This window comes from Notamacropus eugenii, chromosome 1 (assembly GCF_028372415.1).
Source record: "Notamacropus eugenii isolate mMacEug1 chromosome 1, mMacEug1.pri_v2, whole genome shotgun sequence".
NCBI classification, from domain to species: Eukaryota; Metazoa; Chordata; class Mammalia; order Diprotodontia; family Macropodidae; genus Notamacropus; species Notamacropus eugenii.
In genome coordinates, this window is record NC_092872.1 from 677,891,659 (window position 1) to 677,908,813 (window position 17,155).

General features: G+C 35.3%; 1 protein-coding gene across 1 annotated transcript in view; it reads right to left on the reverse strand.

The window, feature by feature from the left end:
• Window positions 1-17,155, reverse strand: part of WWOX (WW domain containing oxidoreductase) — a 1,243,673-nt gene that overhangs the window by 829,591 nt on the left and 396,927 nt on the right. The window contains exon 6 of the mRNA XM_072636411.1: window positions 13,342-13,430. Within this exon, the coding sequence (XP_072492512.1) occupies window positions 13,342-13,430 (89 nt within the window). The remainder of the gene's footprint in view (window positions 1-13,341; window positions 13,431-17,155) is intronic.

Below are 17,155 nucleotides of genomic sequence, written 5' to 3' on the forward strand. Positions count from 1 at the left end.
TGAGTGTCTCTTTTCCATGCCCTCCCATAAATCTTCCACTGGGGAGAGTGGAAAGGTTGATCCAACATTCTAAAGCCTTTCTTCATGTTCTTTTGACATTTTGTGGATTCAGCTGGAGCACAAGGGTGTCCATCAGTTAATTCTCTTTCTTCTTTTGCTATGAGACTGCCACATCCCTTTTTTTCTGTTACTGTTTTTTCTGTTACTACCTGATGACATTCTTTATTCCACTTCTCCTATGTAAGTCTTCATTTATAACCCTCATACCTCCTGAAAGCCCTTTTGGGTGATCTTCATGATCTTCAATTTGAATTGTAGGAGAAGATGATTTTCTATTCATTTATAACCATATTGCAATGTTGGAAGAATATTTGTTTTAGATGAGTCTTTGCTTCAGTTATGTGGTTGGGATGAGAAATATTAAAAGAAAATTTATTGATTTTTTAAAATCATGTCACTATGGAAACATGATTTTATATAATCCTGGATTTTCATGAATAAAATAGCTTCCTTTTTTTCTTTGGGCAATACGGCTTGGTTGGGTCACGCTTCCTACAAAATAACTTTTCTCTTCCAAATACACTTCTCCTTGATGAAGAATTATATATAAAACTGAATTTTTAAATCTAGAAAATAATAAAAATGCATTTAGTGTATGAAAAGGTAGAGAAACTCAAGGAGATAAAAATATTAAACATGACGAAGCAGCACTCTGATTTAGCTCAAACTCCCCATGTTCAAGATTATAGTATAAGGCAGCAACCATAAAAATTACATGACACTAGTTGAAAAAACATACAAGACAAAGAAGATTCAGATATAACTTCACTAGAACAGTGCACAATAAAATTGAAAACACAAGTACTTAGAACTCTCCATTTGAAAAGAACTACTAAAAAAACTGAAAAGCTATTTGACAGAATTAGGGTTAGTCCAGTTTCTCACACCATATAACACAAGTTCAAAACACATGCACAGGTTTAAGTATAAAAGGTAACATCATAAAGAAACATAAGAAGAGAATTGTATCGAGTATATTTTTACACGTATGTGATGTATATGTAAATGTATGTGTGTATGACTATATATGGTGCATAAATATGTACAGATATATTTAAAATGAAAAAATTTAACCACACAAATACTAAAGATTGTCATGAAATATAAAATAGTTCCAATTAGTATTCTATCCCAGAAGGTGGTAGAGGGAAAAGGATTGTTCCAATTCATAATATTAAGAGAACATTGCTCAAAAGAACTTTATTACAAATAAATGCCCCTCAATTTGGGCACAGCTAAACAAATTGCGTTCCCTGAATTTAATGGAATATTACTGTTCCATAGAAATGAAGAATGTGAAAAATGCAAAGAACTATAGGAAATCTTATAATGAAGTGATATGGAATGAATTAAGCAGAACTAGGAAAGCCATATAAGCAACAACTGCCACAACATAAATGGAAAGAACAAAACAAACATCTAAATGGAATGCTACATAGTAACAATGACCAAACTTGCTCACTCCTCTCCCACAATAAGAGAAAACGCATCTCCTTCCTTTTGTCATCGAAGTTGCAGGAATATGGTTGTGGAATACTACACAGAATGTCAAACGCAGTTATCTGTGCTAGTTTTCCCAAAAATCCCATTTGGTTTCAAAGCCACTCACAAGCAGACTTCTTTCTAGCATTCTTCTACTTGACTTTTCTCTACACACGCTGCACCCTGGTAACACTGGTCTAGCTTCTTGCCCAGGACTCTCCATCACCTGACTCCATGGCTGTCCTCCTTGCCTGAAATGTTCTTCTTCTTCCTCTCTGATTCCTGGGGACCTTCAAGATGTAGTTCAAATCTCACTTTCTGGGCCTATCCAACTACTCCTCAAACTCCTTGCTAGGGCTTTTTCTCAGAAATTACTTCCTTTTTACCCCAAACATAAGTATACAATTGTTTTTATGTTATCGGGAAAGGAGAAGGAAGGAAGGAAGGTAAGAAGGGAGGGAGGGTAGGAAGAGTATTAAGGAAAGCACTATGGAGGAAATGACACATCAGAGCCAGAGAAAGATTCTAAAAGGCAGACATGAAAAGGTTATCTAGGCCAGTTATTGAGGAGGGTCTGTGACAATTCATGGAGATTTGTCATTAAAGAATAAGATCAAAGAACCATTATTATTGAATACTCTGTTATGCTTACTGAAGCTTACAATCCAGTAAGATCAAAACACAGTTGGGCTAATATGAAAACAGTTCTTGAATAGATTTTTAAGTATAATATTATTTAAAAGGAAAAGATTTTAAAAATATGTAAAATGTTTTCTTTAAAATGTTATAATTTTAAAGATTATATATTTTAAATAAATTAAAAGTAAATATATTTAGAGGATTAGAATTTTCTAATTCTTAAAACTGAACTGATTAATACTAAAAAAATTATATTGAACAGATGAAAATTTTAAAAAATGAGAAAGGTTCCCATAAGATACAAAATTTGAATAAATCCCTTCACCTCACTCGGCTTTAGGAATTCCCTCCTCTGTCAAAAGAGGGGACAGACAAAATGGTGCCTAACATCCTTCCTGGCTTTAAGGCTTCTTATCATTATTTATATTTATCAATAAATTTCACAGGAATTTAGTTTATCTTAGATGATGAAACAAAGTGTTTTGAACAGTTCTGAAAAGCCCAGGTGCTTAAGTGAAAACAAAGCAGCATTCCTTCCTGTTCCACACATCATTGCCAATAAACATTTAGAATCAAAATCTCAAGTACAGTGTTTCTTAGTGATATATGAAGCATAGCATGATATAGCTTGGTTTTCTAAAGCTACATTTATATTCATTTTATGACATTCAGAATCTTCTTGAAATGAGTTTTTTCCAGCCAAATATGTAGATATGATTAGGAAGATGGATGCTGCAAAGAGCAGGTACTCTTGTTTTCTAAAAACCCTAAGATTCAGTTGAAGAGACTCTGAAGAGCCATCATTTTCTATCCTTCCTCCAATAACCTGTGCATTTTTCCAGGAGACTCAGGGTCTGCCTAGTGGCCATGCCTGAGGATTAATAAAATATACTATGAAGCTCAGTTTGGTGAGGCCCTACCACAGATATAAGGCTTGGAGCTTTGTAATAATACTAATACCATTTTACCAGGGATGCTCCAAATCACTGACAACAACTATGGAGGGAATTTTCTGCAGGTAAAATTAATCTAATCACTGGAATTATCTGACTCACTATCCATGCAGGAATAAAGTAGAATGAGGAGCTAAAATACCTCCCATATCTGTCCCCTCTATCCAATTTTCAATGTCATCACCCTGGTTTAGGTCCTTGTCACCTCTCACTGAGACAAATAAAATAGCCGTCCAACCAGCCTCCTCACCTCCAGATTCTTCCTTGTTGAATCCTCCTTCTCAGATAAAATAATCAAACCTAATCAAAATAATCTACCTAATGCAGAGGTCTGTGAAGAAATGGTAGAATCAAGTCCTTTTTTTTTAGAGGGTGGGAGAGTGGTTTGAAGGATGAAAGAGGTATATGTGAGTTTATGGACAGCAGAGAAGCACTCAGGATCCAGTAGGAGACTGAAGATTAGTAAGTAGTGTTGATAATGGGGGAAATCTGACGGAAAAGACAGGTATGGATGGTATCAATGGCACAGCTAGAGAGGTTTGCCTTGGCAAGAATGAGGGCACTCCTTCATATAAGTTAGGAGTGAAAGAGGAAATAGTAGGGGTGGAGGGGAGAGTAAAAGGGTGATGTCAGAGTGAGCTCAGATGACGAAGAGGGGACTCTTGTCAAATGACCTCCCTGTTTTCAGTGAAGTATGAGACAAAGCCCTCAAATGAGAGGGTAGAAGAAGGAGCTACCCACTATGAAATGCTTGAGGAGGGATGAGATGGTTTAGAATACGTATTGTGGGGAGTTATTCTCCTCCATTTTATTGTATGTTACAACCAAACTTTCTTCCATCATGAACATACTTAACATACACATGTTTTACTTTTCCTTTGCCTTTAGTCCTGTTGTTTCTTATGTCTGAATCATCCTTTCTCATCTTTATTTAATCTCTTGAATTCCTATTCATCCCCTAAAGCCCAATTCAGATGCCAATGCCTGCATGAACACTTCTCTGCTCTGTCTAGGTGAAGAAATGACATTCCTTCAGAAATGTGACAGAGTATAAACATATTAATGTAATATTGTGTACTGCAATTACTTGTGCAGGTGGCATGCCATTTTACTCCAAAGTCCATGAAAGCAGAGAATGGTCTTATTTAAACTCAAATTTAATTCTACTGTGACAATCATGATACCTAATAATACAATCAGATTAGATCGCTGGGTGGCACAGTAAATACAACACTGGGCCTGGAGTCAGGAAAACCTGAGTTTAAACCCAGCCTCAGATACTTACCAGCTATGTGATTCTGAGCAAGTCACCTAATCTCTGCTTGCATCAGTTTTATCATCTGTAAAATGGGAATAATAAAAGCACCTACCTCCCAAAGTTTTGAGGATCAAATGAGATATTTGGCCAAAGTAAGTGCTATGTAAATATTAGCTATGATCATCATCTTCAGCATTATTATTATCACTATTACCCTTACATAATAGGAGCTTATTATTTTTTTAACAAATATTTATTATATCTAGCAGGATAGTAGTCATCACATACTCGTTTATCCTATAAAATCATACCACCTGTGACAGGCTGTTAGAACACATCAGCCCATACAGCACTCCTCCCCACAACATCCACCCCCCACCACTTCAATAGAAGAAGAAAAAGAGGTCCAAAGAGGGGAAAGTTATACACTTATTTGTTTTCCTAAAGTTATGCTTGTTCACACTACCTATTTTAATATAACCTAACATTTTAGCTAGAGGAATTTATTTTTCTAACTTTTTTGATTCAGACATAGGGAAGAATTTCTTTCAGGAAGAAAAAAGAAAATCTGTAGCACTCATTCTCTTGCACATAAATATCTTTCTTGAGGATGTAATTTTACTTAACATGGCTTAGAGAAATATTGTGATAGAGAACACACATAAGAATTCTATTTTCTTTTGAAATCTTGCCTTTGAGACCTCGTATGAATATGTAAATGATTCCTTCATACTTATAAGTCTTTAGATTCTCTTTTAAACAGATTTTTGATACTTTTTGTTTTTATTAGATTGTCTACATGTCCTCCTTTGTCACTCCCTTCTCCTCCTTCTCCCAGACAGCCATCCTATGTAATTAAGATGTTTTTCAGAAAAAAAGAAAGAAAAAAGTTTAACAAAACAAATTAACACAATGAAAAAAATCTGAAATGATCAGTATTCCAAAAATGAATTCTAATAGTAGTGATTTTGCTGACAAAATACATATAACTGTATTCTTGTCATATTCCATATTTGTACCTTAGAATATACTTGTGTATAAAATTTACTCAGAGAGACAAACAATGCCAATTTAGAGACAATCAACTCCATGCTTTAAGACTGTTAAGGTAATTTTCAGATTTAAGTCTTGCTCCATTTTAGAGGCAATATAATGCAGTGAACTGAAATTGGAGCCAAGGGTCCTAAGGACAGTTCTTGCTTTGACTTTTATAAGCTTTGAGGCCATGGATTCACACTCTTTAGAATTCAGTTTCTTAATATGTAAAGTAACCAGCACTGAACTGTTTTGACAATTATCACTTTGGACTGAAGCTTGAGATCTGGTATTACTAAACCCAAAGCAGCTCAATGGTAGCAGCGGGATAGAGCACCAGACCTGGAGGCAAAAAGATCTGAGTTCAAATACATCCTCAGATACTTCCTACCTGGGTGACTCTGAGTAAGTCACTTAAACCTGTTTGCCTCAGTTTCCTGATCTGTAAAATGAGTTGGAGGAGAAAACGGCAACTCTCTCCAGTATCTTGCCAAGAAAATCCCAAATAGGATCACAGAGAATCAAATATGACTGAAACAACTTAACAACAACATTGTTAAGCCCCCTTCCTTTTCACTTTATGTTTTTACAATTTTCCTTGGGATTTCTGACTTTTTTGTTCTTTCAGATGAATTTTGTTACTACTTTTTTAGCACAATAAAGCAACTGTATGGTAGTTTTCTTGGTATGGCACAGGATAAGTAAATTAATTTAGACAGCACTGTCATTTGTTTTATATTGGCTCAGCCTACCCATGAGCAATGAATAGTTCTTTAATCATTTAGTTATATCTTTATTTCTGTAAATAGTATTTTATAAATGCTAATATATACATTTCCTGTGCATGTTATAGCAAGTGGACTTGAAAGTATTTTACACTTCCTAATTACTTTAAAGGAAATGTCTATCTCTTTCTACTGGATTTTATTGGAAATTTAAAAAAAAGCTGATGATGTATGCAATCTTACTTTTTATCCTACAAAACTGATTAACTTTTTAATGGCATTCATTAATTTTTAGTTGACCTTTTAGGGTTCTCTAAGTAAATAATTTCTAGGGTTTTCTAAATAAGAAAGGGATAACTTTGTTTCCTCTTTGTCTATGCTTATTCCTTCAATTTCATCTTTTTTGTCTTATTGCTTTAGTTAGCATTTCTAGCATGCTACAAGAGTAGTGATGATTGATGATATATATCTCTTTTTCTTTTTACCCCTGATCTTACTGGAAAGGACTCTAATGTATTCTCATTACACATAATGCTGACTCTAGGTTTCAGATAGCTCCTACTTATAATATGGAAAGGTCTTTTTAGTCCTATATTCTATAATGTTTTTCTTTTAAAGGGGATGGTTCTCTTGTTAAAAGTTCTTTTTTGGCTACTGATATAATTGTAATATTTTTGTTGTTATTAATATGGTCAGTTATGTTTACAGTTTTCCAAATATTGAACTCCTGGTAAAAGTCAAACCCAGTCTTAGTGTATCATATTTCTATATCATATTGCCATGGCCACCTTGCATTAATTTTAACTTTCTGCATCATTATTAGGGATACTGGTCAATAGTCTTCATTCTTCCTGGTTTACATAAGTAGACCATTATTATATTGTAGAAGACGTGGTAGGATAATATTAATTTCTATTTTTTCCAAAAGAAATTGATGAATTACTAGATATAGCTACTTGAATTTTTGACAGAATTAATTTGTAAATCCATCTGGTATAGAGCTTTGTTTTGTTTTGTTTTTTCCCTTTGAGAGACCATTTATAACTTAAATTCCTTTTTCTGAAAGACTGGATTTTTTAAACCTTATAATTTTTGTTCTGTTGATTTATACATTTTATACCATGATTTAATGAAGTGAGCACTGGCCTTAAAGTAAGAAAGACTTGAGTTCAAATTCAGTCTCAGACACTTAATAGATGAATGATCCTGGGCAAGTCACTTAACCTGTTTGCCTCACTTTCTACATCTGTAAAACAGGCAAAATAATAGCACTTACCTCCCAGTGTTGTGATGAGGATCAAACCAGATAATATTTACAAAATATTTACCACAGTCCATAGCACATAATAAGTGCCACATAAATGTTAGCTATTATTACTATCATTACCAATATTGTAAATATTAATCTATTCCACTTAAGTTGTTGGTTTTATTGGCATATAATTGGCCACACTATTTTCTAATAATTTCCATTATTGCTTCTTTCTTTTTTGGAAATGCTCCTTTTGATATTTTGACATATGAACTCCAAAGTTTGCAAACCCTGAATTCTTTAATGTGATCAGAAACTGTTGTTATTCAACTGATCCCTCTGCCTTGCCAGCCCCAAATCCTGTACTTCCTATTCACTGAGATCTGCTCCCCCTCCTCTCAAAGACATCATGCCACTCCTGACTACACTCTCTTCCCTTTCCTGTCTTGGCCCCGTGGTGAACCAGTTCAACTCTACACTGTCTTCTTGATTGCAGTGCCTTGCCATTTATACTATAGAAGCTCTTCATCTGCCAGGCATCATCTCATTATTTTTATCATCATCTACTATCTTTGCTACAACTCCTGCCCTGCTGAAAAAAGCTAGAAAAAAAATCCTGAAAATATGCTGACTGGGTCTAAGAAAACTTGTTATAAATGTCAACAAGTCCCTCACTGAGGTGGGAAACTTCTCCTGGCTCTTCTCCTACCTGTATGACCACCCCTCTTTCTCCTTTGGAGGATCATCATCTATGCCAGTTAACTGCCGGGATCCTCCAAAACTCTGTCAAAGGCCCTATTCTCTTCTCTCCCAATACTCTTCACTTGGTGATCTCAACAACTCCCATGAATACAACTATCAACTCTATGTAGATCATTTTCACATTTATTTGTCCAGCCTTAATCTCTCTCCAGTCATGTCATCCCCCTACTCAATAAACTTCAGTGACTACAACATCCTGGATCAAATGTAAATTCTCTTGTTTGGCTTTTAAACCCTTTCCGAACTTGGCCCTTTCATGTTTCCAGTCTTTATGCATTTAACTTTCATTTACACACTTGACAATCTAGTGTCACTGGCTTGTTACTCCTATCGTAACTATCACCTGATTTTATGGCTTTTCATTGACAGTCTTCTATGGAATATTCATCTTTACCTCTTCCTCCTACCTTCCTTCAAGACTCAGCTCAAATCTTTTCTCTAGAAGAAAGATTTTTCTGGTCTCTCCTCCCCAGCTTCCATATTGCTATTAATATATTCCCTTTAAAATTACTTTCCAATTACACATGTACATTTCATTTTGCCATTAGAATATCAGCACCTTAAGGCCTGAGACTCCGTTTTTGTTTTTCTTTGCATTCTCAGAACTTAGTATAGTGCCTGGCACACAGAATTTTAAAATGTTTTGTTGACTCTATAAGTGAATTCTGGAGAAGAATATTTGTGTCACACCATAACAAGTCTTGAAAGCCATAAAAAAGACACCTAAGACTGTTTTACGAATATATTTCAATCTAGAAAAGAATTCAATCTTAATTTAGCTTTTATTGCTATCCATATTCATGTTATTTTTTATTCTCAATTATTTCTCCAACATTGGTTTATTTTGTGATACATAACCAATTCAAAAGCATTTTCCCAAAAATCTATTTTTCTCAAAGATTAATGTCAATATTTTCTGTCACAATTATAATTAGGATAAAGATAATATCTCTACTTCCAACAATAACTTCCCAATCCCATCAATACTGTTAATTCCAAAAAATTTAGTTACAGAAATCAACACTTTTTCTTACAATAAGGATGAATATGAGAAAGTTTCTGGACAAGATTGACTTCCATGAGAAATACCTTAACAATGATGAAGAAGCATCAGATGAAACAAAGATTCAATGAAATTAAAGACAAACAACGGTGAACTCTTCTATTAAGTCTAGGAATGACACAGAATATAGTCCAAGCCTGCAGACCATCTGACTGTGGATCTTCTGTAGGGGACTGTGGCATGGAACCACAAGCAGGTGATTGTGCAAGAGCACCAAGATGGAGAAGAAGTGGAAGCCAGTGAACATAAGGGCACTCCAGTAAAAAGATATGAAATCACCAATGTCTCAGATCGGTACTGGTTTAGGATACTTGAGGCCACAATACAGCAAGTCGAAGCTATGGGCCTGCTGGCCAGTGATTATGAAAATAGATCTAAATACTGAAAGTGCACTATCAGTGTTAGACTGCAGTAAGCAGAAGGTCCTGCTGATAACAGTTCCAAGATAGGAAGGCATAATGAGCCAATGCTTGGGCTTATTCAAGTATTACACTGGGGAGGGGAAGCAGTTCACCATATCTGAACCATAGCCATAACAGGAAAGCAAAAGCAACATTCTATCTACAGGGGTTATACCTGTCCCTGGTATAGTGTTATCCCAATTATAGATTCTAGCATCTGGAGAAATATGGAGTTACCATATCTAAGAGTACAGAAAGGGGAAGAGTCTGATACTGACATAAAGCCTCATCTAAGAACTGGAGAAACAAGCAAACAGAAGAAACTCCTAATATAATAAGAAATCCTGAGGCAAAAACACAAAAGAAATGAGTAACTCCATTACAAAAAAGAATGCCATAGAAAAAGAAAGTACTGGTCACAAGAATAACAAATGTGCAAGGAATAAAATGAAGGAAGATATTAAATAAGACAAATAATGAAATTAGAATGTTCGGAAAGAGAATAAACTGCTTAATCAGAAGGTGGAAAATTTTACCCAAGAAGCAGACATCCTAAAAAAGAGAACTGAGTGAACAGAACTCAGTGATTTCATGAACAACAAATATAAGGATTAAATTGAAAGACAAAAAAAATTAGGATATCTGAGTTATATGCTATGCAAATCAGGATGAGGCAAAAATAATTTGTATATAACCAGATACTCAGAATATTAAGTTCAAATGAAATACTTAGATATTTTTTTAAATCATAAAAGAAAATTATTCATAACTTTTAGAGCCAGAAGAGGAAGTAAAAATAGAAGGAATCCTCAGGTCACCTCTTAGAAGAAATTCTAATTCAAATACACATAGAAATATCCTAACCATATTCTAATACTTCCAAGTTAAAAACAAAACAAAACAAACACAATAATCCAGGAGGGAAGAAAGTAAGTATCAAATTACCACAATTAGGATAACAGAAGACTATGCAGGAAATATTCTCAAGGTAAGGAAAGTCTAGAACATATACCAAAAGAAAATGATTTAAGACTTAAACAAACAAACAAAGCTTAACCTGTAAAACTGAATATAATCCCAAAAGGAAAAAAAATAACTTTTAGTAGAGAGATGACTTTCAAGCATTTCTCACAAGAAAACTAGAGCTGGGAAGAATATTTGAATGAAAACAAGAGATCAAAGAAAACTAGAAATGCAAATATATTTGAGCGATTAGAACTGACAACAAGATGATAAAGTACTTATATCCTAGTAGGGGGAGAACAGAGAACTTTCCCTTTAGAATTCAGGAATCAAAGAATGAGCAAAAAAAAAAAGAAATTCAGGGTCTGAGATTTTAATTTGTTTCCAGGCTTGCAGTAAGGATAGAATAATTTAATATTTCTAAAACACTTTTTGTTGTAGTTGTTCAATTATTTCAGTCATGTCTGACTCTTTGTGACCTCATACGGGTTATATTTTTTTGGGGGGGGAAAATACTAGTTTGCTATTTCCTTCTCCAACTCGTTTTACAGATGAGGAAACTGAGCTAAACAGGGTTAAGTGAAGTGATTTGCCCAGGATCACAAGTGTCTAATGCCAGATTTGAACTCTCTGGCTCCTAGCCCAGCATTCTATCCACTGCACCACCTAGTTGCCTTTACTAAATATAAAACTGCATGTAAATGCTAAAAATTACTATTACTACTAGTCTACTACCAGTAGTACAGGTTCTAGAGACATTATAAAAAGAATTAATGACTCAGAAAAAGGTCAGATCAAGTGAAAAATTAATGAGTCAGTAAACATTTATCAACACTTATAATGTGTCAGGCACTGTGCTAAGGAATGGGGATACAAAGAGAGGCAAAAAATAATCCCTGTTCTCAAAAAGCTCACAGTCTAATGAAGAAGATAATATGCAAACAACTATGTACATACAAGATACAGATAGGATAAATAAGAGAAGAGAGGAGATAATTCCAGGCATGGGGGACAGTCGGTGACAATGGAGAACTGGGAAATAGAATGTCTTTTGCAAGGAAAAGCAAGAAAAAGAAGGCTTGCAGAATACACAGGGTTTGGGGGATAGGGACCAGTTCAAGAAGAAGCTAAAAAGAAAATCTTTAAGATCTCATCTAACTCTTATTTTACAGATTTGTATTTTACAGATTCCTCATCTGAGATGGACAAGTGACTTGTTCAGGGTCATACAGCTAGTAAATGTGCCACACTGGATTTGAACTCAAGTCTTTTCAACTCTAAGTTCAGGACTCTATGCACTAATGGTGTCACCTATGTACCCAGTCTTTAAATCAGAGCTGCTGAAAGTCAAATCCATGTATTGGGAGTAGTAAACCAGTGTTCTTTCTACTGCATGTGACCACCTGCCTACATCAAACTAAAAATCAAAAATTCAATGCATGAAAAGAGATTGGATCTGAGTTTTAGTGAGAAACCAGACACTAATCCACTGTATGACCTCAGATAAATCATTTAATCTCTTTGAGCCTTGATTTCTTTGTCTCAAGGTATTAAATTTGATAGTCCCTAACCTCTCTTTTTAGTAATTTGTTTCTATGACAATTTGCATTTTTCTCCCTGCTATTGGGGATTACTCATGCCCACTTCCTACAGATAATTGAGTGCTTACTCTTCAATTAATTGGAAGGCAGCCTAGAGCTTAGAGTATTTACCTGGGTTTAAATCCAGTCTCTGATAATTACTTCCTCTGTAACCTGAACCACACTGCTTAACCTTTCTGGGTATCAGAAATGAGGAAGTAAAACTGTAAAAATTAGGAAGTAAAACTGTATAGACTCTGAGATTCCTTGTAACTCTATAATCCTATAATTCATCTAATTAAATTATCTATTTATAAGATAATTCTTCCTGAATCCAAAAGCACTCAGACTTCCCAGTCAAGATGATTTTCTCAATGGAGGCAGACCACCAAACTCCCACATTTCTACAACAAAAGCCTAAAATTATCACTATAAGAAATGACAAATAGTCAGACTTCAGAAAAACCTGGAAAGACTTATATGAACCGATGCTGAGTGAAATGAGCACAGTAACAGCCACAGTGTGTGAGAACTGTTTCTGATGGATTGAGTCCTTCAAAGCAATGCAAAGACCTAAAACATCACCAAAGGACTCGATGCAAAATGCCATCCATATCCAGAGAAAGAACTATGGAATTGGGATGCAGAATGAAGCAGACTCTTTTCCATTGTGTTTTGTTTTGTTTTTTTTTCTCATGGTTTCTCCCATTCTTCCATGCCACATGACTAATGTGAAAATGTGTTTAATAAGAATGTATGTGTAGAACCCATACAAGATTGCATGCCACCTCAGGGAGGGAGGGAAGAGGGAAGGAGGGGAGAGGAAGGGGGAGAAAATTTAAGACTTATGGAAGTGATTGTTGAAAACTGAAAACAAATTAATTAAATTTTTAAAGAAAGAAACAACTGTAAAAAAATAATTTGAGAGAGAAAAAGACAGACTAGAAGAGAAAGTGGTAAACTTTACTTAAGTAAGGGACTACCTGAAAAACAGAAGTAACCAGAGAAAAATCAATGACTCCCTGAGACAGTAAGAAATATTAAAACAAAATCAGAATATTAAAAAATAAAACTAAATCTGAAAGGCTACATGCCTTTGATGACCAGTGAATAATGATATTACAATGGTGAGAAATGCTAATCTATAATCCTTTTTCAACATACTCACATGTTCTTAGATTTGAACACTTCAGCAAAGTTCTGCACACTTCGGAGAGAAGCAAGATCTAGGGTCATGGCTTCTACCTTGGCTTTGTGCTAGAATAAAAAGAAAAATAAAAAATGATAAATATCAGCAAATTTAGTTCACAGGATCATATGATAGTAAGTGTGTTATGAAACATGTCTGAATTCCCTTGTTGAATATTTAGAGGCTCAGAGTGAATATAAATCATGAAAATGAATGGAAGAGTATAGCATTTACTGCCAAATGCTGTATTCAGAAACTACAGCTCTGCTAAACACGTATGCCGGATGGTGTACAACTTCATTAAATGCAATGAATTGACATAAGACAGTTTTTAGGCATTTCAGTTGTTTTCCATCATCGTAGGAACTAAAAATATGATGACAAAAACAGGCAATGTGAAAAGGTAAGTGAGCCTGATTTCTCAATGTGTTTAACTGGACAGAGGGGTGAGGGCAGAAAAGATGGAAACAGTCTCTTTCCGTCACTTAGCACTGTGTCACCACCATTTCATCCTCACCAAGGAAAGGAAATGCCTTAAGAGAGCCTGACCAGGTGCACAATACTTTGTCTAGATAGGATTTAGTCTGTCAACACAAACAATTCTTAGTGAAAATGTAATTGACTCAGTCTCTCACCCACTCTATTTTGTAACCCACATGAAAAGGAATGGAGGGTTTCTAGAGACTCTCATTATGCTTAGGATGCTAATGATCCGTCCCCCTGTGTTTTCTTCTTTTGAACTTAACAAATATCTACAAACACAAATATTTCATTATACGCAGATGAAAATGATATTATATTAGAAACTGTCAACTTGATATATACAATGTTTTTTAAATAATTATTTATGTATACACATGTATATGTGTATTATAAGTGTATTATAATGAAGCAACTATAATGACACAACAGATAAAGCACCAGGCCTGGAGTCAGGAAGATCTGAGTTAAAATTCTGCCTCAGACACTTACTAACTGTATGAGCTTGGGCAAGAAACTTAACCTTGTTTGCCTCAGTTTCCACATCTGTAAAATGAACTGCAGAAGGAAATGGCAAACCAGTCCAGTATCTTTGCCAAGAAAACCCCAAATGGGGTCACGAAGAGTCAGACATGACTGAACCAAAAAAAATTAACAAGGTAGTGGAAAATTACTCTGTATCACTTTTGGCACTTTTTCCCTAAAACTATGAAGATGGTTTTGAAACTCTTCTTTGCATATCTATCATTATTCACTAACATTCTCCCCAGTCTCCGTTCAATCAGAATACTTCTATGATTAAAAAAAGATGCCACACACAGGTGTGTATATGTGTGTATGTATGTATGTTATATGCTTCCAACTCATAATGAACTTCGTGAAAACACTTCAGAGAAAGAAAGAACATCAGAATCCTACATTTTCAGAGTTGTAAGTTGCCTTAGGGTTGTGCCTTATATATGTGCCTCACTCACTCCCTCTCTCTCGTACTCTCTTTCTGTTTTTTTTATTCTCTCCATATAGACACAGATAGCTAGACAGACAGATATACATATATATATATATATACACACACATACATATGGAATTCTACTGTATGTGTACATATACATTTATACATGCACATATACACATATATGATGTGTATATGTGTATGGATGTATGTAATAGTCAACTAGACTGCACACGCACACATAAATAGTCTAATTGGTGGGACACTAGTGTATGTGTATATATGTATATATACCTTAGAATATATGTGTGTATGTGTGGGCGTGTGTGTATATATATATATATATTTATAGAGACACACACACACAAACATATATACACATATCTAAGCAAAATAAAGCAGCACACTGATCATGGATGAGAACCATGTTTCACTCTATACCTCTTGTCCATAAACTCTCTTCCAGGAGGTAGGAGGTATGTCTCAGCATCAGTTTTCTGAAGTTACTTTTGGTTAATGCTTTGATTAGAATTCCTAAGTCTTTCAAAGCAGTACCAAGATACTCCTTTAGTATATTCAGTCTTTGTGAAACCAAAGGAGCTAGTCTCATCAACCACCAGGGTTTATAGATTCTGAATACTATCTTAATTATATAGCATTAGACTGCTCCCTAAAAAGTAAGTGGTAACAGCTGCTCCCCTGCCCCCAGGTTAGTAGTGAATGCCTCTTCACTAAGGTATGATTTTCAGCAGTAATAGTCTAAATCACAACGGAGTGGCTAGGTTAGCCTTGACTCAAGCACTGACGTTATGAATATAACAAGAGAACAGCCTTTGAGTCCAGCCTTTAGAAGGATGTACAGAGTGCATAAGATAAAATCCCCACATGGAGTAAATATAGACATTCTATAACTCATTCTGGTCTGATTACACATGATGAAGTGGAATCATTTTGATTTGCTACATAGTCAGAATTAGAGTCATTCAAGAAGAACCAGTTCAGCAATACCTGGTTTGATCACATTTGGTCTCTTTCCTGCCCAATGGTACTCCAGTGAAAGAAGGGAAACAATGATGTAAGGGGAGAGGCCTCATACCTACCCCACTGGAGGCCAATATGTGGCCTATGAACAAAGGCCCAAGTGCTTTGCATTGGCATTTGTTCTTTTATTTTAAGTGGGACTAAAGGCTACAACCTTCTGAAAGGTCCAAAGAACTATACTCATAACTCATGATGAACTTCATGAAAATTTTCTGGAGAAGAAAAGAAGATCAGGGCCCTACATTTTCAGAGTTGTGAATTGTCTTGGTGCTGTATATGTACCTTACATGAGTACATCACTCACTATTATTATACTTCAAGTTCATGTTCATTGTTTTCCTCTCTTGGACTCTGGGTATATTTGTGGGAGATGTTGCCCCTGTTGTTAGGGAAAATGTTTCCCAAATGTTCTTGCTATGCCAATTAAGTAAATGCCTTTGCCAAAGAACTGAGTCTACAAGCTGACTGTTAAGGGGAAACATACTGATGGCAGCTCATAAGCTAATTTGTAGGAGAAGAGTCACCCCATGAACCATGGCAGGGTTGCTTTAAGACCTGCAGGGATGGGCAAAGAATTCATTACCTCCAAGAGCAAAATATCCCCTTTTTGAACATCTTTAATAGTTAGGAATCTTTTCCTTTCACCAAGCCTTAATTTAGATTAAAATAAAAAGATCACACACTTCTACCACTTGTGACTGCTTCTGTCACCTCAGGATAAGAAGAAGTATAATAATTTTTCCACATGATAGATCTTAACGTACCTGAAGAGAGCTACCATGTTCCCCCCTCTAAATATTCTCTTCTCTAGGCTAAGCATCTCCAGTCCCTTCCACAGGCATTCTTATGGAATGAATTTGGGGTCCTTCATAATTCTGGTTGTTTTTCCCAGGATGCCCACTTAATTTAGTGATGCCCTTGCTAAAACATGGTGCTTAGAACTGACTACAGGAGTCCAGATGCAGTTGATTCACAGCAGAATAAAGTGGAACTGCTGCCTCCTTTTCCATGAAAGCCCAATATTGCATTAATTTCTTGAATACAAGGTCACACTGCTGACTCAGTTTGAGATTGCAGTCCACCAAAATACCTAAATTTTTTTTCAGATGAATTACCATCTGTCATAAATCCCTAATTTTTTACTTGCTGTTGATTTTCTGAACTCAACTGTAATTAGATCCAATTTTGCAGCCCGCCAAATTCTTTTTGAATACTCATTCTGTCATCCAATGTGTATCCCTCCTAGCTTTTGTGTGGTCCGTAAACCACTGAGAAGGGAGAAAAAGAAAGGATGTGCAATTGGTAATGGTAGAAATAGTC